This window comes from Mauremys mutica, chromosome 1 (genome assembly GCF_020497125.1).
Source record: "Mauremys mutica isolate MM-2020 ecotype Southern chromosome 1, ASM2049712v1, whole genome shotgun sequence".
Classification (NCBI taxonomy): Eukaryota; Metazoa; Chordata; order Testudines; family Geoemydidae; genus Mauremys; species Mauremys mutica.
Window position 1 is genome coordinate 310,071,010 of NC_059072.1, and position 24,771 is coordinate 310,095,780.

At 43.1% G+C, this 24,771-nt stretch overlaps 1 protein-coding gene across 1 annotated transcript in view; it reads right to left on the reverse strand.

Moving 5' to 3' along the window:
* The window catches only part of COG6 (component of oligomeric golgi complex 6), an 89,662-nt gene extending 70,740 nt beyond the window's left edge, over positions 1–18,922 (reverse strand). Inside the window, exons 1-4 of the mRNA XM_045014957.1 lie at positions 18,646–18,922; positions 17,108–17,251; positions 15,354–15,425; positions 11,101–11,159 (exon numbers count right to left, since the gene is read on the reverse strand). Of these exons, the coding sequence (XP_044870892.1) occupies positions 11,101–11,159; positions 15,354–15,425; positions 17,108–17,251; positions 18,646–18,792 (422 nt within the window). The 5' untranslated portion in view covers positions 18,793–18,922. The remainder of the gene's footprint in view (positions 1–11,100; positions 11,160–15,353; positions 15,426–17,107; positions 17,252–18,645) is intronic.
* Between the last annotated feature and the right edge of the window lie 5,849 nt (positions 18,923–24,771).

Sequence of the window (24,771 nt, forward strand, 5' to 3'; positions counted from 1 at the left end):
TGTAATAAGTGATAAATCCAGTGTCTTTATTAAGACCATGATTTTTAGTGTCTGGCAAAGTTATGAATCTAAGCTCCCAGGCTCAACTTCTGAAGGTGTTGTGAAGGTTTCCTTTGAAGATGAGCACTGAGAGGTCAGATATGGCGTGCTCATTTTGAGAAAAGTATACGCCCATAGGTGATGTGGTGTTTTTGTCTTATTTTTATGTGTGAGTTCATTTTAAAAGGTGGTGATTGTCTGGTTTCACCCACATCATTGCTATTGAGGCCTATCACAACATGTGGTGTACCTCATCCAGCACATTAAATGCCCCGTTACTCAAGTTATGTAACCCTATTTTCTCTCTCTCTCTCTCTCTATATATATAAATTTTTAAATAAAAACTACATTAAAAGAATGTTACAGTAACAAAGTCAAGCACTCAAAGGTTAGGAAATGCCAGACTTAAGCATGACTAGGCAACCTAAAATTGTCCCCCTTAGTGAATGTGTTACGATACAGTCTTTAAACGATCACTTACAATTTTTTCCACGTGGGAAAACAACATATTTTGAACTAACCTCATTCTTGAAAACTGCCACCTTTTAGCTGAAACTTTACAAAAATCAGCTTAAGGCAGACTTAGCATGACAATTTTCATCCCAAATGGTAAAAGTTTGGCAAAACTTATAAGCAACTGAAAACTAGGTCTTATGATAGAAGGTAATGGGCAAACATTTAGAGGCAGTGCTGTCAGTTCCTCTTATAACAAACTATGTACTGTTTCATCCAGAGATCCCAATCAGTTTCAGGTCACCATAATCTTAGGCACTTTACAAATGCAGACAACTTTTCCTCACTTCCTTCCCTCCCTCCCCCCGCTCCTCCCCCCCAAAAAAAAAGAGTCCCGAGAAGAGATAATCTAAGAACACAAGCAACATATGAGCGGAGGGAAGGGGGAGTGCGGGGGGAGAAGAGATGGGGAGAAGAACACAATCAAATATTCAAGTCACTTAATTATACTTACGTAATAAATGGTAACATTTTAATTGTGCAAAAATTAGTGCTGCTTTTCTGAACCAGCTTGCTTCAAAAATACAGTAAATACCTATGAAGTGTTTTTACAGTGTTAAGGAGCACAATAAAGCACAATATTGAAACACAAAGGAATCATCAGTAGTACCTTTTTTAGCTTCTTACTAGGAGATTTCAGATCACAAGCTACTTTGAATCTGAGCTACTTCTTTGACACATACAAATGCTTTGGTGCCAAGATTGTTGTGAAGCTGTCATCATGCAGGTGCCCCTTACTTGGTTGAGAGCCTGCTTGAGTCTTATCTATTTTAGTAAATTGGTGGGAATTGCTCATAATTTAGTTTTATCACACGTTGTCTCTCCTCAGTTCCTTACCCTCATCACGCATTACCAGTGTATTTTAACAGGATAGCCCAGCGGTTTGAGCATTGGCCTGTTAAACTCAGGGTTGTGAGTTCAATCCTTGAGGGGGCCATTTAGGGATCTGGGTCAAAAATCTGTCTGGGGATTGGTCCTGCTTTGAGCAGGGGGTTGGACTAGGTGACCTCCTGAAGTCCCTTCCAACCCTGATATTCTATGATTCTAATAGGTGGAATAAGTTAATTAGTAAAATACCTTCATATGATATAAATTAAAAAGGAAAGCTGAATTGCTCAATTTTTGGTAACAATCTGAGTTGTGCATGGAGTACGTCCAAGCAGAACTGGGCCCTAGTTCATCACTGTTGTCTAATATATAAATGAAGAATAGTTTTTGGTTTGCTTGTGAAGGATCCTGTAGAGCTACAGTATGTTTCAGAAAACAGATGGCAAAGATAATTTCTAGTAGCATTACACATTAGTCAAGGTTTTGTATCCTACAGCAAAGATTAGCACCAATAAAGACTCATAGACTTTAAGGTCAGAAGGGACCATTATATGATCATCTAGTCTGAGCTCCTGCACAATGAAGGCCACAGAATCTCACCCATCCACTTCTATAACAAACCCCTAACCTATGTCTGAGTTATCGAAGTCCCCAAATTGCGGTTTGAAGACCTCAAGCTGCAGAGAATCCTCCAGAAAGTGACCCATGCCCCGTGCTGCAGAGGAAGGCGAAAAACCTCCAGGGCCTCTGCCAATCTGCCCTGGAGGAAAATTCCTTCCCGACCCCAAATATGGCGATCAGTTAAACCCTGAGCATGTGGGCAAGACTCACCAGCCAGCACCCAGGAAAGAATTCTCTGTAGTAACTCAGATCCCATCCCATCTAACATCCCATCACAGACCACTGGGCATACTTACCTGCTGATAATCAAAGATCAATTGCCAAATTAATTGCCAAAATTAGGCTATCCCATCATACCATCCCCTCCATAAATTTATCAAGCTTAGTCTTAAAGCCAGATATGTCTTTTGCCCCCACTACTCCCCTTGGAAGGCTGTTCCAGAACTTCACTCCTCTAATGGTTAGAAACCTTCATCTAATTTCAAGTCTAAACTTCCTAGTGTCCAGTTTATATCCATTTGTTCTATGTATGAAAACCTGTAGATTACAAGTTTGTCCTGACATAGATATTTCCCTAGCATAAAACAAAGTGCAATTCAAATTATAACAACAAAGCAAGAAAAGAAACAAGCTCAAGGCAATCCTCCAATGCTATCCTCAATATTGAGTGTGAAGGGCATGTTGCAGCAGGTATTTTCCTGTGTATTCTAAGTGGAAAAGATGACAGAGCAGTAGAATTGTCCCGAAGGTATGGAGAATGGAAGAAAGGGAAACTGTAGTTTCAAAGGAGTTATGTCACTTCCTGAGACCCATCATACAAACTGTTTAAATAGCTCTTCAGCCTATAGTAGCTCAGTTCTTGCTAATTCTTGATTTTGGTGAAAAACAACTTGCTACTCTTTTTTCATCCTATGTATAATGCTTTATAATATATGAGAGAAGTCAGTGGCGTGGATATGCTTGTCACGCTCAAGATGTTTGGCAATTTGCCATCAGGATGACTGGCATATACATCAGAATTACAAATTCACTGCAAGTGAAATCAAATCATAACCCACAGTAGAACTAAGCAAGATACATAAACATTTGTCCATTTTCTGCTACTGCATAGGACTTGCTCTCTCCCATGATGGCTGTGTATCTTGGATTCTGTTATACTGTTTATATCCAACACGCTTATTAGGAAAGTCCTGCTGTGAATTAATGTCAAGATTAGCTATAGATGGAACATGTAATAAATCCCAATACACATCACAATTGAGACTGAACTGAGATACACAGAATCTTAAAACAAAAATGAGATAGGTAAAGAACAGTTTGTCACCACAAAGTTCCACCACTGCATTCCAGAAGGATCTAAGAGCAACCACATCTAGAGGAGGTTAGGTCAGTGTACAGTAAAGGAGGATGGAACAGTCTCCATTATTACGCTTTTTAAGGTCTTTTTTTACAATGAAAACTGCCAACATTCAATTATTATTAATGGAAATTTAAATATCTTTTCAGTAGACTTTCACTGTCATCCATTCATTTTTATTTCCAAGCACTACTCTTTTTGCGGTCTTTCTTAAATCATGACTCTCTTGAAAAGTGGCTGTAAAACTGGCATTGTGGGATTCCATTTTATTTTTTCAATTACTTCACTACCTAAGAAACTGTTAGCCCTGCCAAATCAATGAGCAATATGAAAGTCAAGCTGGGTACTTTCAGGTTGCACACTACCATCAGTAATAAGAGATTCTGCAGTTGGAACTTAATAATTTTGTTAATGATACATGGACCAGAAAAGAATCCTGCTCACTCTACCATGGCTTTGCAGTACTAAAAAGAGGAAAAAGCTGTGAAATCTTATTTTAAAATCACTAAAACAACTAATTACCAGATTGTTCAGTAAGAATTTTACATAGTAGCTTTTCTGAACACAATTGCATTCTGTACCCAGGTACGCATTGATAAGATGTGCTTTTTTAAAAACCAAACTACAGCACATGCTTTGTTCATCTTTTATTTGTTTCAAGGTAAAAAATCAGATCGGCAAGATTTACAAGGCGTATCTACATGGTAAATGTGGCTGTCTTATAGAAACATTTAATATTTGTATGAGTCACAAATAATTTTAAGATAATTATTTCAAAATATACATCCACCTTGGTAGTGAAAATAAATTTAAGCTGTCACTGATTCTAGCCATTCTAAAACAAGAATTAAATGTTCAATGATTCATAACAAATCTGTAGATAGAAATTCTAGACAAAAGCAACATAAAGCCCTGAGACAAGAAAAAGTCAATCAGCTCATTATGGCTCATTACTTTCAATATTTTGTTTCTCCCAAGAAAGCATTCAATTGTTTCCTAACTGATCTCAGCAGCTCAGCCTGAACAATCTTGCCCAATAGGCATTTCCATATGTATATTACTTTGCTTAGCAGAGCACTTGAATTTTTATCTCCAGTGTAATAAAATGTGTATTTGGGCTGACAAAGAATTAAATGTAGTATTTAAACACTCATTTTATACGTTTAAACTATTTTCATAATTATAGCATCACACATTCTTTTTCCTTATCTTATTCTGATGGTGCTCACTAGGTACTACAGTCTGTCCACCTTTCCAGTAATTCATTTTGTGGGATAAAATTTTGATACAGCACAGACCAGAAACAGCATTACCTCCAAAAAGAAAAAAGAAAAACCAAAAAACTTACCAACTTGTTTCAGATACATGACTCATATTCAAACCATGCTACAGTGAACACTTACACGGAATATAAGCTTTTCATAATACTTATCTAACGAATTATAAAAGTTCTGTGAAAAAAGAAAAAGGTAGTATACCTGTAGCCCACTTATTTCAAAGTGATTTGTAGGGTAAGAATAATACACAATGCTGTGTAATACTGCACTGAAAGATCCTATGTCACAAAATCATCATAATTGGTAATTTATTTTATCTGACCAAAAAATTTTCTGTATCTATATAACAGCGGGAAGAATTGAGCCCAGTTATTTTAACTACTGAAATAATCATTTTACAATCTCAGACACAAAAATGTATTTCTGTTGATTAACAGACAATGTAAGACAGCTACGGTTAATCTTAACCCACAGATGCATCAAATTTCAGAATTTTACTATTAAAACAAATACAGAGCCCTTCATGAAGAAACAAGCTATTATATATGTATGCAAGTGCTTACTATCTTTAAAAAAATATTCTACATTAAAATAATGTCCAAAGGCTTCTTAAGCATATAAAACAAGTAAGAAATTTCTTTCTATATTGCTATTTTATTCCTTGCCTACCTGGTTTATCTAGGCATTACAACTCATTTCATGTTCATGATTCACCACTGTTCTGAGGCCCCCAAGAAAACCATCTGAGCTTCAAATGCTAGAAAATATTTAAACAAAATGAAAAGGATACATAGCTAAACAAGTACCTGAAGAGAATTACTAGAGTAGCAGGTTTACATTGGCCCACAATAGCAGATCTAGGAAAGCCTCCATAGAACCCAGGCCCCAGGCAGTGCCATGCTGACGTAAGGTATAAATATGCTCCTAAATCTTCATCACCCTAAGTTATACTTCAAGTAAAAAGAAAGGATCAACAACCAACCTACAGAACATAACTGAATAACCCTGCAGGGTCCCTGCACTGGGCCACTATCTTTGGCAGCTACCTTGGAAGAGATCAATGGGAATAATTTGCAAAGATGGAAGCACTAAATGAAGTCTCAGAGGACTTAAAGACTCCTCTGACACTCTATTTTTCTTGCCCACTGGCTACCCTGGGGAAATGGCCTACCCTTTCTAGGATAGTGTGATTTCTGCAAAACATGAGCAGCTACCTTTAAAGAAGAGCATTAAGACCTGTGATTTGTGTGAGAGGAGACAAATGGAGAGAGGTCTATATAACTGTGAGGTAATTAAAATGTAAAATAAAGGGTGCGGGGAGAAGGTCTTGGCATTATTTCAATGCTTCAAACAAGTGTTTTGTTTGTATTTGTGAGACCCAATTGAAAAAAGTCTCCATCCCCCATTCCAGAGTCTGAGTATTTTTATTTGTTTTACTTTTAAAGTGAACCTAACTGCAAGACAATTTCAAACTCAATACTAATTACAACACCTATTAACAAAATGTTCTTTTAAGTGAGAGCTGAACAGGCATGAGGTAAGCCTTATTGAGTTCTTACCTGTCATTTACTGAAAACATTCTTAAGAATGTAATAAAAATACATCATTGTTCAGAGTCAATGCTAATCCATTTAAGAATCTTACCACTCATGTAAGAGGGAAATATAAGAGGAAAAATTATGTAGGAAAATAACTTGCAACATCATTTACAAGCACAAGTGACAGTGATTATACGCAAACACTATTTAGGTCCAGAAGTTGAGGGCAAATGGATTTTCCCTATATCCATCACTTATTTTTTGGTACAAATGATATCGTTCACAAAAAATGAGCATGCATTATTGATTATTGGGTGTACCTAAAGATACCAGGTTGAGGGTACCTTTGAAAACTAGGCCCTTCATATTCATTCCACTAGCTTCCTGTTCTCTAACACATCAAGATTAAACTTCAGGCCTTCAACTGCCTCACACTTCGCCCTGCCTGCATATCTTCTTTAGTCCCTTATCACAGTTTCCTGTTTCCCAATAACGTCAGCCTCTCCCACAAGCATTTTTGTATTCTTCTTGTCACACTATCCCCTATGCTTAGAGTGCTGCACAAGCCAAGTTCACTCAGTCACTAAGTCTCAACGAAATCATTCAAAACTCACTTAAATTCATATAATCACAGAAATGGAGGGCTGGAAGGAACCACAGGAGATCATCTAGTCCAGCCTACCACAGTGAAGCAGGATTATGTATACTTAGACCATCCCTGATCAGTATTTATCTAACCTGTTCTTAAAAACCTTCAATGGTAGCGATTCCACAACCTCCCTTGGAAGCCTATTCCAGCGGTTACCTATCCTTATAATTAGAAAACTTTCCTATTATCTTTCAGAATATCTTTTCCAAATATCTAACCTAAATTGTTCTTGCTGCAGATGAAGCCTTCTTGCCATACCTTCAGTGGACATGGAGAACAATTGATCATTGTCCTATTTATAACAAATCTGTGCATATTCGAAGACAGTTATCAGGTTCTCCGCCTCAGTCTTCTCTTCTCAACTGTCCCACATTGTTGGCTCATATTCAATTTGTGATCCACTATATCCCCCAGATTCTTTTCACCAGTACTATACCCTACCCAATATTCCCCATTTTGTAGCTCTGCATTTGATTTTTTTCTTCCTAAGTGCAGTACTTCACACTTGTCTTTACTGAATTTCAATCTTGTTGATTTCAGACAAATTCTCCAAACTAAATATTAATATGTAGGATATCGACTGCTTCCTCCTATTCACCAGGCCAATAACACCAGCAAAAAAGGCAATTAGGTTGGTTTGGCATGATTTGTTCTTGACAAATCCCAGTTAGCTAACCCTTATCACCCTATTAGCTGCTCAGTGCTTACAAATTCATTGTTTGATAATTTCTTCCAGCATTTTTCTAGGTATCAAAGTTAAATGTCACAGTTCAATGCAATGGCTCCTGTATTCTCCCTTTGTGGTCCATGGAGGGCACCCACTTTAGGCTTCTGGCTCCTCAGCAGTTACCTCTCTTGGGCAGAGACCTGTGTTCCTCTCCCTCCTAATTGAGGTTTCTCCAAGCTGCACAGTTCCCTGGCGACACTGCATTATTCCCAGCAAGCCAGACTGCCAGCACAGGCCGGTGCCTGTATTTTGCTTCCTCTTTGAAGGCTATCAACAGTGTAATGGCACACCGCCATAAGTTACCACAAAGATTTTTCTAAGCAAGCACATTTATTCTTAAGGTAAAAGCATAACAGAGGAAATGTATTAAAAATGATAAAAAAACCTACACACACTAAAAATCAGCAAACTTTGCAAAAGGGCTATGAGGGTGAGAAACTGTTTTAGCCAAAGGATTATAGACTGTTGACTTTTTGTCATTAAAAAGTGTGTTATACTCTGGTTTTATTTGTAACCATATTCTGTTTCTCTTATCCTTGCTTAATATCACTTGGATCTCTACTCTTTTTAATAAACTTATTTTGTTTTCTTATAAATTTATCTCAGGTGTGCATCCTCAGCTGAGCCAACAGGCTGGTGTATACTGTCTCTTTGGAGACAGTGGAATAGGTAATTTCTGTGAGTGTCCAATGACAGGGGCTAGTTATGGCAGGGGAATGATCTCCAAAGGCGTTCAGGAACTAAAGTGCACCAAGTGTTACCTGCGAGCTGAAGTAAGGGCTGAAAGGGTCCTGAGGTGTTTGTTGGGCTAGCTAACAATCTGGAGTATCAGGGAGCTGACACAGAGTTTAACAGCAGCAAACCTCTCTTGTTGAGACAGAGGGGTAACAAGGTGATTTCCAGTTCTGAACACCCCAAGAAAGCATCACAATTTTACCTCCCAATTCCCAGAGTTTGTTAAAAATCTGTATTTTTGACGTCCATTGCCTTTATTCTGCTGCTCTCACTCCCTTTCCTTAGAATCATGAAATCTATCATTTCATGATCACTTTCACCCAACTGCCTTCTACCTTCAGATTTGCAATTAATTCCCGTATATCGGAAATTCCTGCAGAACTACATTCAACTACAAGCAGCCATTTGTTATTAAAATATATTTTTATATCCACCAAAAAGATAACCCATCTCGGTTCTAACCAATTCACATATTCATCTTTCAAACTAATGAATTATCCACATTACCTACCTTTTACTCAATTACTTATTCAAATGGTGAAATTTGTATCAAGGTTTTAGCAAAGCTTTAATCTACACAACATCCTACATCTTACTTTAAATCTATGTTTAAATTACAGTACAGCCCCACATTCACACTGTCATAGGGCACAATCCAGCTCCCAGTAAAATCCATGATACACTCCCATTGACTTATTTGGAAGCAGAATCAGGTCCACTCTAGTTCATAATTTATGTTCTAAGTAATTATTTCCCCATGATAAAGTAATCTCCAGTGATCTATATATATTTTTCAGAGGAAGAAGACACAAGAGCAAACAGTTTCATTCTCCTTAAGATGACAATAAAGACTAAAGCTTTAACAAGATATGTCCTAACCACAAAACGTAAAGAGTACATAAAGCTATCGTGGGCCATGATGAGTCCCAGGAGTAAAAGCAATGAAAAGATCAGAATACAAATCTTCCTTTTCACTGGTACTGAGTATCTAATGGAGTTTAAGGGGAAATTATTCATTTTAATTCATACTAAAGAGCAGTTTTGTATTTCAGAATGGAAAATATGGCAAAATAGACCTGTACTGTGATTTTTTTTTTGTACCAACATACTTTTTTTCTCCTCTGCAGACTTAACACAGCACAATACTAACCCACTGGATGAGTGGTTTTCAACAACAAAAAAAACAACCTACAATGGGAGACTGAGCACTGAGATCTAGGTGATGTTTGGTTAAGAAGTTATTTGTCTAGAATTTGTAAATGGAAACAGATTTTGGGGGGATGGGAGGATCTATTTAAGATGGAGAACAAATTTTATAGCCTGGTTCTGTGAGTGACAATTGCTTCCAGTACAGCTAATAGGAGTTGCAAGTACTTTTGAAAATTTGGGCCTGATTTGTCCAACGTCACACAGTAAGTCAGTGGCAGAGATGGAATAGAACTGAAGTCTCCTGACCCATCCCCCTACTTTATTAATGTTCCCAGATTTTTCTAACTTTACATTTATAAATTTGAAGAACTTGCTTGACAGACACAGATACTCTGCATTTTGAATTTGTGAATCCTCTTTCCGTTATATACCAACCAAGTATTTCTTTGCAAGGTGGAGAGGTCTCATTTAACAACAATTGAAGCGGAATCAAATCATGCCACTTCCTATCAAAACAGTGCAAGAATCCTAGTTCTATAGGAACAAGTGTAGACAGAAGAGTAATCACTCATTAGTTTTAAATTACAGCACGACCACTCTGAAACAAAAGTCCATATAGAACTATAAGACATCCACACCAATGTTAAAAAAGCTTTATCACAATCAGTGTTAAGTCAAATATCAGAAATTAGAAGTCAAGCATTCTAAGTGTTCACAAATATACAAGTACAATAAATAAGTTAAAATGTCAACATGTTTTTAGAAGTTTTACTTTATTGAACTGATGTACCATGTACTATGTACAAGCCTACAAGTTTGTCATGGAGGTCACGGATTCTGTAACTTTCCACGACCTCTGAGACTTTTGCAGTGGCTAATGCACCTGGCTCAGGGGCAGCTCAGGCAGCCCCTGTGCCAGGCACACTGGCTACTGCTGGGGCAGTCTAGGACCCTTGCGCTGCCGCCCCCCCCCCCCCCAAAACCTCCCCCCAGCAGAAGAGATTGGGTGTGGGAAGGGGTTGGGGCACAGGACAGGGGGGTTCTGGGTGGTATTTACCTGGGGTGCAGGTAGGAACCCTGCCGGCTCCGCCGATCCCACCCTCCAGCACCAGCAGGGGTTCCAGGCCATGCACCACCACCCGCCTGCCCCCCCCAGCATCCAAGCCGCCCTCCGCCAGCACCCGTGGGGCCCCTGGGCAGCCCCCGAAATTTTAATCACCGGTATTTTTAGTAAAAATCATGGACAGGTAACGGACCATGAATTTTTGTTTACTGCCTGTGACCTGTCTGTGACTTACTAAAAATACCTGTGACTAAAACGTAACATTAACTATGTACCATGAACAGATATATAATGTATTATTGTAGTAAATGTTATATACCAGCTAAGCATCAGATAAAGTGCATTATTGTTCATCATACTATACCACAGTAAGTAGTTCTTTTCTACTGAAAACATTGACTTTTAATAACAACAAGCAGCAGTGTGTTAAAGCGCTTCATGTCATCTTATCATAACTAGGACCCAATTCTGCTGCCTTTCTTTAAGCCCAGTTTCAATTGAGACCACTTACAAAAAAAAGTACTTCTTAAAACAAGGATGGCAGAATCCAGTTTAAAAACAATCCACAACATTATATAAAGTATAAATAAGGTAGTGTACATACTTTTCTGCTTGTAGCTTTGTCGTCTTCACCATCAAATCCTGAGTCTGTTCCTTTGCTGCCTAGAATATAATTTGAATCACTGTAGCTATATGAAGTTAACATACAGTACCAAACTAATTCCATTTCTACTGTATTTAAATATACTTTTAAAAGCCCTCTAATTACAAGCCATTTAAACAAAGTACTCTTTGAAGGAGAACCACCATGTTATAATAACCATTAATCGATTATTTCCTAGTTTTCAATATTTAGGCATAAAAAAGGAATTCCATTTAAAATTCTTGACCTGTGCTACAGAACCATTTCAACACATATTATAATTAGTTTCAATTATTTTATTTGGTCCTTCAGGCTGCAAATAGTTTGTGCTACAAATGAGTTGGACATGCTCATCTGCATGCAAAAGGGCTCAGATATCTATTTAGCCCTGTTCTCTGGGCAGCCTTTAAGCATAGTACATCCAGCATAGGCTCTGGATGATGGGCAGTGACAAGCCAGCGGCTCCATTAGGGCTAGCTCCCCAGGTGACAGCCAACTGCACCAGAGCTGTGGCTCGTGTCAAAACGAAACAGCACAGGAATGTGACTTTGAGCCATAAGGGAATGAGCTCTATTTTATTACTGTTGGTCTATCTGTGCTCCCTCTAGAAACTATAGATATCATTCCAGGGACAGAGGAATCCTGAAAGCAAGATTTAGGCTGAATATCAAGAATAACTTCCTAATAGCAAGATGTATTCAGCTGTGGAACAGTCTCCCAATAGAAGTAGTGGAAAAAGAACTAGAAAGATATATGATAGGAAACAATCATGTAATCACAGAATCATAGAAATGTGAAGCTGAAAGGGATCTCAAGAGGTCATCTAGTCCAGTCCCCTGCTCTGAGGCAGGACCAAGTAAACTTAAACCATCCTTGATAAGTTTTGTCTAACCTGTTCTTACAAACATCCAATGTCAGGGATTCCATAACTTCCCTTGGAAGCCTATTCCAAAGGTTAGCTATCCTTATAGTTAAAAAACTCCTATATCCTAAAATCTAACCTAAATTGCCCTTGCAGCAGATTAAGCCTTCTTGTCAGACTTTCAGTGGACATGGGGAACAAATGATCACTGTCTTCCTTTTAACAGCCATTTGCATATCTGAAGACAGTTATAAAGTTTCCCCCTCAGTCTTCTCTTCTCAACTGCATCACACTGTGATCCACTATAACCCACAGAACCCTTTCAGCATTACTACACTCTAGCCAGTTATTCCCTATTTTGTAACTATGCATTAGATTTTTAATTCCTAAATGCAGTACTTTACATTTGTCTTTATTGAATTTCACCTTGTTGAATTCAGACCAATTCTCCAATTTGTAAACATCATTTTGAATTCTAATCCTGTCCCTCCAAAATGTATGCAACCCCTCCCAGGAAGGTGTCTCATCTGCAAATTTTATAATCATACCCTGAACCCTATCCACCATCACCCAGCTCCCTGACAGGCACTCACTGGCAGCCCGCTCCACTCCACCAGCTCCCAGCCGCAGCGCTCCGCTTCCCACTGCCGGTGAGTGTGGGGAGGTTGGGGAAAGGACGCTCCCTGTACTCACCTGCGGCGGGAAGTGGAGTGCCGCAGCCCCAGCTCGCTCCACTTTCCTTACCCAGCCCCCAGCCGTGTCGCTGGGATGGGGGGAGTAGGGGGGTGGAGGAGGTCGTCCTGCACTAACCGGCAGCAGTGGAAGCACAGCAGCCCAGCCCCAGCCCGCTCCACTCCGCCAGCTCCCAGGCACGGCGCTCCGCTTCCCGCCAAAGGTGAGTGGGGGGGGGGGAGGGTCGTTTCCCCAACCTCCCCACACTCACCTGCGGCGGGAAGCGGAGCGCCACGGCTGGGAGCTGATGCACCGATCTACCGGAGCGCTGCTTTACCGCGTTGTATGCAAACCTGCGTTACATCGGGTCACGTTATATCGAGATAGAGGTGTATACTGTAAGGCTCAGCAACAGGTTTTTGTTGGGGGTAGGGGGGAAAGGGTGACTCTACAGAGAAGAGGATTGGTTTTTTAAAATTCGAGAGAGAGAGAGAGAGAGAGAGAGAGAGAGAAAAGTTTAACAGCATGTATAAATGTACTCTGATAATATTCTTCAGAGGTCTCATTCAACCTCCAAATAACACAGTTTGGGTACTAACTTCCCATTATCGAACTACCTTTGCTTTACCTCTCTCTAAATGGGTACTTTTATCAGAGGAGCAGTGTGGGGAGGGGAGAAGAGGACAGGTAAGAAACATCTCAGTTATTAATGAAGTTGCATTGGGATGGGACTTTGCCCAGGCATATTTCATACTAATGTGTAAGGTTGAATCTTTTTTCCACTATGCCCAGTTAGCTTTTCTTCCATTGTAAATGATTAGTTAAATATACTATTAGCCATTGTCAAAAAGATAGTAGAGTATGCACGTTGTGAATTGCTTTTCAGTATCACACCCTCCTTAATGTAAAGAAAGCATCATTAACTTTAAAGCAAAAAAGGAAATAATAAACTAAAGGAAACATTTTTAAAATGTGCACAGCAATTTTTTTCCAGGTTTTATTCCAGAAAGCACTTTAAAATGCATTTACTTTTTTCCTGAATTCATTAGTATCTACAAAATGTTAGGATGTTAACAAGAGGTATAATACTGTGTGGCTGGATTATGAAGTTTAATGTCTTTAGGACCTTTTAGAACTGAACATTATCAAACAAATGTGAAAAATGAGAATAGGTCAGTAATAAAGAAATGCAGCTTTAAATAGTCATTAAAATTAAATTCAGGTGCCCAGGATTAAGGACTTGAGTCTAAACCATTTTGTAAAGAAGTGTATTGTATCCAGATCTTTTCTCCAAAGTTACATTTTAATTAAAAAAAAAAAGCCACAAAACACAGAGGAAGGTATCAGTTTCCTTTCTGAAGAACACCTCTTTTGGAGAACTCAAGCTCCTAGTTTCCTTTCTGAATTGAAATACAAAGTGCTAAAAGAAATACCAACACCAAAATTGGAGAGAAAAATTAGAAAGATCTTGGTTCAGAGCTGGCTATATACACCTGTAGGAATGTCTTATTTACTTAGCATCCAAAAGTGGGCTAGATGTTGCACATATTGTCAGCTTTGCTGACAAAACTCTGTAGTGTAGACAAGGCCTTAGACACAACAGATGGACATAGACCAATGGGAAAGTACAAGGAACCAATGAGACAATATTGGTCAAAATGACAGGCACTGGTTTCATATAACAGAGGACCAAAAAGAGCTAGAAGGGATTCAAACATGCAAAAAATTAACAAGTTGTTGTTTGTCATTTGCTGATTTTAGTTCCTCCCCATCTTCCCCTACTAATTCAAATTCCCATTTACCCTTCAACCTCTTCCCGCATTGCCCACTCCCAGGCTTGCAGCCTCCCTTTCAATTCAGCTACTAGCTGCATCGAATCCCTGGCCCAGATAATGGCAGCAAAGTCAATATATGAAAAAGGGTCACACTTCTGGCCAGGGGGAAAAAGGCAATCCTGGTCACTCCTGTTGTAAGATGGCCTAAACAGCTGGGGATCCAACAGTATCCAGTTATTCCCAACTTGAGTAAAAATGGAAGACACATTCAATTAAAAGGGAAAATATATTCCTTGCCATATCTTCTATTTGCATTGCTCACTCTATCAGCATCCCTCCCATATTATCCAGCTTGAGCTCCAGCTAGCTTTTATCTGTCCCCTGTGATCTACTGTACAGTGGCCAAAGCATCTGACAGCACTGTCTGTGTTTGATGAAAGTGATCTAGAGCTGGGTAGAACATTAATAAGTTCATGAGCAACAATCTTCATAATAGTTCCATACACACATTAAGAAGGAACAGGTAGTTTTATTATACTGTATAATACACTTTTAGATTCAAAATTAAAGTACAGCATTCTTCATATAATCAGTTTTTCACCATATTAAAAAACTGATGGATACCTTGATACTCTGAAAGAAACATATTCCCATAACTGAAATGGAAGTAGTGATATGTAACTCCCCCGAAGTAGCTGAACACCTTTTCTTTAGAGCTAGAAACACACTGATTACTATACTAAGATAACAGTTACATAGCAGCATTAATATTGTAGAGTAGCCTTAATAGAGCTATTAACTGCTTTCTGTTAACACAGTAACCAAAGAAGTTTTTTCCGTTAAGTAATCTGCCAAGATGCAGCAGGGAAAGATAGGGAAAAAACAGACATCTATTCCTACAGTACCTGCAAACGAATGGTCATGTCCTGACAGCAGTTGCTCATTGCCTGAACATCTTCATTTATACTTTCAAGCTCCTAAGAACAGAATAAGACTGGTAGTTTATTTGTATTGTGGTGTATTTTTTTGTAATGGTTATGCTACATCGGAGTCGGCAACCTCTGGCACATGGCTCACCAGGGTAAGCACCCTGGCGGGCTGGGCCAGTTTGTTTACCTGCTGCGTCGGCAGGTTCAGCTGATCGTGGCTCCCACTGGCCTCCATTCACTGTCCCAGGTCAATGGGGGCGGCAGGAAGCCGCAGCCACCACATCCCTCGCCCACACCGCTTCCCGCAGCCCCCACTGGCCTGGGACAGTGAACCGCGGCCAGTGGGAGCCACGATCAGCCAAACCTGACGACGCGGCAGGTAAACAAACTGGCCTGGCCCGGCCCGCCAGGGTGCTTACCCTGACGAGCGGCGTGCCAGAGGTTGACGACCCCTGTGCTACATCAAGTCTACAATTTGAATCAATCTACAGAAGTTTTCAAAATGTTGGCATGCATAATTTATCTATGTTTCAGCAACAGTTCCCCTTCCCCACCCTCTCAGAAGTAGAAGTTATCTAGTCCAGTTTTCTTCTTGGGTGCACTTTTCCTAAATTTGTTTAATTTCATTCAGTGATAATACCAGTGAGCTTCTTAGGATTAAAGGACAGCAGATAATATTGCCATTTTATCTGCCAAGAAGCAGTGCACACTCTATCTTCCATGAAGCATCAGCATCTGTACAGAGTGTTCAGTATACTACCATTCTGTACTGCTGAGAAAAATATGAAGAACCTTTTATTACTACAGAAGAAAACTTGCCACTGCTTTGGTTCTTCAGTGCCAGTCTATCATATCAATAAAAACTAAATCTGGATACCACAGAACACTTAGTTGGTTTATTTATAAGGGAAAAACAGTTAGCTTTGGAAGTTTAGCATCTCTTTGGTTTTTGTTAGTCTGACATTATAACCAAACAAATTTCAAATTGTAGTACTGAGACAATTCAGTAAAGAGCATCTGTTTTGCTTGATTTTAGTGAAATCACTTTATGATCACATCCAGTTACTGAGGGCTCTATTCAACCACATATTTACATGTACTGAGTCAAGTCATTTCCAGGAAGGCTTTAGCTCCAGTGTATTTATGTTCATAAGTCAAAGTGATGAACACCTTACACATGAGAAAAATGGTCGAATTTTAGAAGAGGCTGAAACAATTCTATTATGATCGTAAATTTGCTTCAGAAAAGGAAAAATTCTTTGAGGCTTGGTTTTCATGTAATCAATACTAGAGAGACAAGGTGGTAACATCTTTTACTGGACCAACTTCTATGGTGAAAGAGATGAGTTTTCAAGCTTACAGAGGTTTTTCTCAGATCATAGACTCATAGACTTTAAGGTCAGAAGGGACCATTATGATCATCTAGTTTGACCTCCTGCACAATGCAGGCCACAGAATCTCACCCATCCACTTCTATAACAACCCCCTAGCCTATGTCTGAGTTATTGAAGTCCCCAAATTGCGGTTTGAAGACCTCAAGCTGCAGAGAATCCTCCAGCAAGTGACCCGTGCCCCATGCTGCAGAGGAAGGCGAAAAACCTCCAGGGCCTCTGCCAAACTGCCCTGGAGGAAAATTCCTTCCCGACCCCAAATATGGCGATCAGTTAAACCCTGAGCATGTGGGCAAGACTCACCAATGTTTTCAGATGATTTGTTAACAAAAATGTTACCTCCTTAACTTGCTTGAAAATGCAGACAAATTCTTCATTTATGGCTAAGCTACGGCGCTCAATGTCTCCACGTAAGTTTCTTCTAGTGCGCAAACTGTTTTCGACAAAAAAGGTTGAAAGAGCCTTGAGAGCTTCCAGCATTTCCTGTATAATATAAGAAAATTAACTAAAAACTTCTGTTCTGAAATACATAAGAACGGCTGTACTGGGTCAGACCAAAGGTCCATCTAGCCCAGTATCCTGTCTGCCGACAGTGGCCAATGCCAGGTGCCCCAGAGGGAGTGAACCTAACAGATAATGATCAAGTGATCTCTCCCTGTCTCCATGATACAAGACATTGATGTTGAGTATTCTTTAACCATCTAAAGTTAACACATTTTAAAAAAAATTAGAACAAACTCCTCAAGCAGTTCAATTATCTCTATTTTAATTTTTTTTCAAATTTTCATATGTGACATGGTGCACAATCACTTTCAACCAATATATTAATAACTGATATGAATGTTCCATGCACAATCAAAATTTAGATTAACACAAATAATTAACTGTAAGGTGTTCTTCAGTGTGAATTTCCTTATCATCAGAAAAGAGTGGGTGATACCTGATGTTAATTGAAACACAAAATACATGAATTTGAATGTCCAAGTAATAAAGTCTTAGAAAATAAGGTAGAGACAGAAACACATAATGTAGTTAGTATTTATTGTTATTCTGATTGCAGTTATGGGATATTACAACTGCCTGCTGAATATTTTCTGTTGCAAACCGCTGACCATATTCCAATTCCTCATTAAAACTACTCTGGCCAATATCCCATAACATACTATTCCAATTAAAAGTGTAAATGTATACTTTGAAAAGTTTGCTTCCATAGCTGAAGTTTGTTGGAGGACTCTTGGACAAGCACCTTTCCCACCACAACTAGATAGGATGCTTGTAAATAAGCTAGGTGCTTTTATATAGCCTACTGAACATACTTTACCATCAATATTGCAGGTTTCACCCCCAGACGACCAGACACCTACCCATGGGTTGCAGGCCTGAGCCACACTTGGGTTTTTACACTCCAATGGGAAGATGGTGAAGGATAAGAGAAGAGCGTAAGGGTGTGCTGGGGCGGCCAGTATCACCCATTCACTCCAACATGAAGCCACCCCTACCGGCAGGCTGGCTCGGTAACCCGCCAGGCCCAGTGTGGTGGCTCAGGGCATGGACAACTGTGAACACCTGCTTTGGGGCTGCATCACCGACCGCGCTGGAGATCAGTCAAGAGGGTTCACACCTCTCCCCTGGGAGGCTCAGGGGCCACACGCTGTAGAGCATCGACCCCAGGCCCTATAGCCCCCCGCACTGTCTCCTGCTCGCCACCACCCCGGCCAGGGCATCTCCCCACCCCCGGCTCTAGTAATCCCCGCAACTCGCCTGGGCAGCCGGCTCCCCCCGGCCCGGGCAGCCTCCACCCCCCCCCCATACTCGCCCCCTCCGGCCTGGGCAGCCCGCTGCCCTCAGTACCTACCCCCCGCCCGCCCCGCTCTCACCTTGTCGTTGTCCAGCCGCGTCTCCAGCACCTTGTGGAGCTTCCGGGACAGCGGGTTGGTAGTGGGGGGCGCGGTCCCGGTGCTGCCGGGCAGCCCCTGAGCGGAGCCCGACGGCGGAGCCTCCACCTCACCCCGGCTCTCCGCCATCTTCCCCTCCCCCGGCGGAGCCGGCCTAGCCGCGCCCCTCCAGCCACCTCACCCACCTGCCGGGGGGCGACCGAAAATACTCCCCCCGGAACCGACTCCCAGCAACTTGATTCCGCTGTCTAGAGCCGTGGGGGGCAGTATGTGCTGGGGCACCAGCCGCGACTGGCGGCGGGGCTCCATGGCGGCGGCGCACGGGGGGTGGGGCCGGGGCTCCATGGCGGCGGGGCACGGGGGGTTGGGGCCGGGGCTCCGTGGGGGAGCGGTGGGGGTGGGGCGCCAGGCGGGGCGCCCGGCAGCAGTGGGAGCTCTGTTGAGACCCCCCCCCCAGCTGGCGTCGCTCGCCCCGGGAGTGCGCCTGGGTCGGGGGCTCTGGGGTTTGCCCAGGTCACGCAGGGCCTAGCACAGGGGACTCTAACGCTTTTAGGCCCAAGATCACTTCTTGAATTTAAGGACAGCCCAGGATTTACTCCACCCCACTCCATTCCCCCTCCCTCCATCGCTTGGTCTCCTCCACCCTCATTCACTTTCACCAGGCTGGGGTTCAGGAGGGGCTGTGGGCTCTGGGGTGGGGGGTTGGGGTGCAGGAGGGGGTGAGGGGTGCAAGATGGAGGGAGTTTGGGTGCAGGAGGGGGCTCTGGGCTGGGTCAGTGTGTTGGGGTGCAGGAGGGGGTACAGGGAGCTGGCTCTGGGATGGGGCTCAGGGCTGGGGCAGGATGGTGGGGGCTCAGGGCTGGTTTGGGGTGCTAACTCTAGGAGGGGGCTCAGGGCTGGGGTTTGGTATGCCAGAGGGGATTTGGGGTACAAGAGAGGGTATGGGGTGCTGGCTCTGGGAGGGGGCTTGGGGTGTGGCCTCCTGCCAGGTAGCACTTACCAACAGCGGCTCCCAGTTGGTGGCGCAGCATGGCTGTCGCTAAGGCAAGCTCCCTGCCTACCCTGGGCCCACGCTGCTCCCGGAAGGGGCCAAAGCGCCTCTGTGGCCCCTGGGGTGGGGGGCAGCAGGTGTCTCTGCATTTGTGCCTCTCTGCAAGCATGCCCCCACAGCTCCCATTGACCACTGCTCCCCGTTCCTGGCTAATGGGAGCTGGGGAGGCAGTGCTTGCGGAGAGGGGCAGTGCATTGAGGAAGACCCCTTGCCCCCCCACTGGCCGCTTCTGGGAGTGATGTGGGCTGGGGCAGGCAGGGAGCCTACCTGGTGACCACTGGCCTAGAGAGGCTGAGCACAGTGGGACGTTGCCTTTGGCGACGGCGCATGAAGCCCCTCGCCCGGCGGGTGGCACTCGGGAGCCTGAGGATGCTGTTCGGACGTAGTGAGCCCGGGATGGCAGCTCGCGCTCTGTGATGCTGCAGAGGGGGGTTTGGGCCGCCTTTGCAAACATATTTCGGTGCCCAACAAAGCTTCTAGGCCCCTAACAGGATTTTACCCAGGTGCCTACCTCTTCTAGGGGCTCAACAGAGGTAGGTGCTCAAGTCTCAGGTTTAGGCACCTAAATCCCAATTTTGGCTTCACTGTGAACCATAGAACTCCTGCTGACCCCTGTAGGTACCTAAATTCACTTAGCACCAGAGTTTTCAGGGTACACATTTTTCTGTCTCTGGGCATGTACAGTGCTGCCTCCTAGATGTCAAGACGCCTGTCTCCTCTCTCAGCCCCGCAGCAACCCAAATCAGGGCAGAGAGGCATTTGGGTGCTTATCTTGCATGGGGGGCCTGATCCTGTTGGTATCCTCTGAACACACTTAGTGGATCAGGTCAAAATCTGGTGGCCTGAGGAGGAGTGGTGGTGCCACTTTAGTTAGAGCATTGAGCTGGGATATGCGAGAACTAGATTCAATCCCCCCTCTCTGGCAAAGAAAGGACTTGAACTGAGGTTTCCCATTCAGGAGAATGCATTAAGCTATAGGATGGTGCTCCCTCAGGCTGTTGAACCTGTTCCGTTGTGAAAAATAATAAAAGAGTGGAGTAAGGGGATTGAACCCTGGGTATCCCATCTCTCAGTGGGTACCCTAACTACTGGACTGCAGTTTCTCTTGCCTAATGATTGTTGCCCTGTTGATATATCATTAAATTGTCATTGGGCCAGTCATGGATCATTAATCAGAAATAGGTGCTGTCATGTCTCCAGTGGCTCACAACTGTGAGAGTCTGCCCTGAGGTGTGCAATCAAAAATAGGACGGACACCCCAAATTGGCAGTGTGTGGTATAATTAGATTTTATCAACCGATAAGAAGTGTGAACTCCAGGATTCGTGTATCAGTCTCACCACAGAGTCACAGATGGCTCTCCAGTCTATCTTGTCGTGCAGGCAAGCTGGACTTAGTGATAAATGGTTACTTGCATCAAAAATCATCAAATATTCAGGTTGCTTCCAGTCCCAAGAGACCAATCACTTATCCCAGATCAGTTAGTACCCTAGGTCTTACACCAAAGACATAACCTGTAGTCAATCCTGTAATAAAATATCTAAGGCAGGGGTAGGCAACCTACGGCACAGGTGCCGAAGGCGGCACGCGAGCTGATTTTCAGTGGCACTCTCACTGCCCGGGTCCTGGCCACTAGTCCAGGGGGCTCTGCATTTTAATTTAATTTTAAATGAAGCTTCTTAAACATTTTGAAAGTCTTATTTACTTTACATACAACAATAGTTTAATTATATATTATAGATTTATAGAAAGAGACCTTCTAAAAACAATATGTATTACTGGCATGTGAAACCTTAAATTAGAGTGAATAAATGAAGACTAGGCACACCATTTCTGAAAGGTTACTGACCCCTGATCTAAAGGTTTATTAACTAACATACTTCTAACACTTCCTGTAACAGTTGCCAGTGGAGAACGCAGCTTCTCCAAGCTGAAGTTAATAAAAACATCTGCGCTCCACAATGACACAGGAGAGGCTGGTCGGCCTTGCAACCATCTCAATAAAGCATGAGCTGGCCCATACCATGGACCTTCAGGAAGCAGTTCCAATCTTTGCAACCAAGAAGGCATGGAAAGCACCACTTTGATTATTCAAACAGATAAAAATGCCAGTGTTTACTATTCAGGCAAGAAAAGTTACATTTGCTGTTCAGGCATTTGAAAATTGTTACTTAAAATTTTTGAACAAGTCATTTTAAGTTGTTAGTTCTTCTTTATTGGGGTAGGTAACAGAGCAGTACCATGAGAGGAGTAGAACAGGAAGAAGGCAGAATTGAGACCTTTCAAAGTTTTGGCCCAAGCAAGGGGACATGGGGGCATCATTTGAGCTCCCCGCCTCAGGTGCCAAAATGTGGGCTGGCCCTGCTCACAGATCATGTTTTCTAGACCTTTAATCATTTTTGTCGCTCTTCTCTTGATTCTCTTCAATTTGTCCACATCCTTCCGGAAATGTGATGCCCAGAACTGGACAAAATACTCCAGTTGAGGCCTAATCAGCACAGAGTAGAGCGGAAGAATTACTTCTCATGTCTTGCTTAGAACACCCCTGCTAATGCATCCCAGAATCATGTTTGCTTATTTTGCAACAGCGTTATACTGTTGACTCATATTTAGCTTGTGGTCTACTATGAGCCCCAGATCCCTTTCCACAGTAGTCCTTCCTAGGCAGTCATTTCCCATTTTGTATGTGTACAACTGATGGTTCCTTCCTAAGTGGAGTATTTTGCATTTGTCCTTATTGAATTTTATCCTATTTACTTCAGACCATTTCTCCAGTTTGTCCAGATCATTTTGAAGTTTAATCCTGTCCTACAAAGGACTTGCAACCCCTCCCAGCTTCATATTGTCCACAAACTTTATAAGTGTACTCGCTATGCCATTATCTAAATCATTGGGGAAGATATTGAACAGAACAGAACCCAGAACTGATCCCTGTGGGATCCTATTCGTTATGTTCTTCCAGCATGACTGTGAATCACTGATAACTACTCTCTGGGAACGGTTTTCCAACCAGTTTTGCACCCACATATAGTACCTCCATCTAAGTTGCATTTCTCTAGTTTGTTTACGAGAAGGTCATACAAGACAGTATCAAACGCTTTACTAAAGTCAAGATATACCACATCTACTGCTTCCCCCCCATCTACAAGGCTTGTTACCCCATCAAAGAAAGCTCTCAGGTTGGTTTGACACAATATGTTTTTGACAAATCCATGCTGACTGTCACTTATCACCTTATTATCTTCTAGATGTTTGCAGACTGATTGCTTAATTATTTGCTCCATTATCTTTCTAGGTACAGAAGTTAAACTGACTGGTCTGTAATTCCCCAGATTGTCTTTATTTCCCTTTTTATAGATGGGCCCTATATTTGCCCTTTTCCAGTCTTCTGGAATCTCTCCAGTCTTCCATGATTTTTCAAAGATAATCGCTAGTGGCTCAGATATCTCCTCAGTCAGCACCTCTGGCACTCCAGCCAGGGAGTGGGATTGGGGGCTTGTGCCGCTCTGCTTGTGCCGTGGCTCCGTGCGACTCCCAGAAGCAATGTCATGTCCCCCCTCTGGCTCCTATGTGTAGGGGCAGCCAAGGGGCTCTGCATGCTGCCTCCAGAGCCAGCTCTGCAGCTCCAATTGGTCAGGATCCATGGCCAATGGGAGCTGCAGGGGTGGCACTTGTGGACGGGGCAGCGTGCAGAGCTGCCTGGCTGGCGCTGTGCCTCCGCATAGGAGCTGGGGGCACATGCCACTGCTTCTGGGAGCTACTTGAGGTAAGCGCCACTCGGAGCCTGCACCCCTAACCTCCTCCCACATTCCAACCCCCTGCCCCTGATCCCCCTACCACCCTCTGAACCCCTCTGTCCCAGCCCAGAGCACCCTCCTGCACCTCAAACCCCTCATCCCCGTCTGCACCCCTAGCTGGAGCCGTCACCCTCTCCCACATCCCAACCCCCTGCCCCAGCCCAGAGCCCCCTCTTGCATCCTGAACTCATTTCTGGCTCCACTCCAGAGCCTGCACCCCCTCCCACACCCCCAATTTTGTGAGCATTCATGGCCTGCCATACAATTTCCATACCCAGATGTGGACCTCAGGCCAAAAAGTTTGCCCACCCCAGGTTTAGAACCTGCAAGTGACTTCCATTGCTTGTGACCATTTGGTAAATGCAGTGACTCAGAACAGCTTCTTCCAAACAAAGTATTATTTATTTATCTATAGGAATGTAGCTGTTATGGGTGGGGGCCCCCCTCCCAGGTGGGTTCCCCAACCTCCTACCTGACCATGATTTGTGTTAGTTACAGAGTCCTCCCCCTGTCTGTGGCATACAAAGGATTCTCAAAACTGCATACAAAAAGGTCCTTTCCCCTCTCCTTCCCCCGAGAGAGGGGTAATCAGAATAAGAAAGACAGACAAAGGTAGTCAGTCTCTAAGGCCAAGTCTACACTACAGGCCTATATTGGTACAACCCAGTGGTGAGCTGGAGCAGGTTCCCACAGGTTCTCAAGAACCGGTTGCTAAAATTAGACCTCCATGGAGAACCGGTTGTTAAAGGGCCAGGGGGTGGGCAAAGAACTCTGGTCCATGGGCCGGACCATCCTGTTGCTCCCAGGATTCCCAGCTAGGGAGGCTGAGGCTCCCCCGGCCCTTCCCCCGCTTCCCCCCAGCTGCAGCGTGGCCAGCCACCGGCACCATCTGGGCAGCTCAGCTGAGCTCTGGAGTCATCCTGCTGCCACTTTTTGAATGGCCCAGCAAGGTGTGTGTGTGTGGCAGGGGTGGGGGTGCTGCAAGCTCCAGGGCTGGCCAGAGGGGAGGGGGCAAGTGGGGCAATTGGCCCAGGCCCTGCAGGGGCCCCCGGCCCCACGAGGATCTCTCCCCCGCTCCCCCCCCTTAAATCAGAACTTTTTATAGGGAACCGGTTGTTAAGATTTTGGCAGCTCATCACTGGTACAACCATGTTGCCCAGCAATGTAGTTATACTGACCTAACTGCCCCATGCAGACAGCGCTATGTTGGCAGAAGAACTGACACTTCTTGGGGAGCTGGATTAACTACACCGATGGGAGA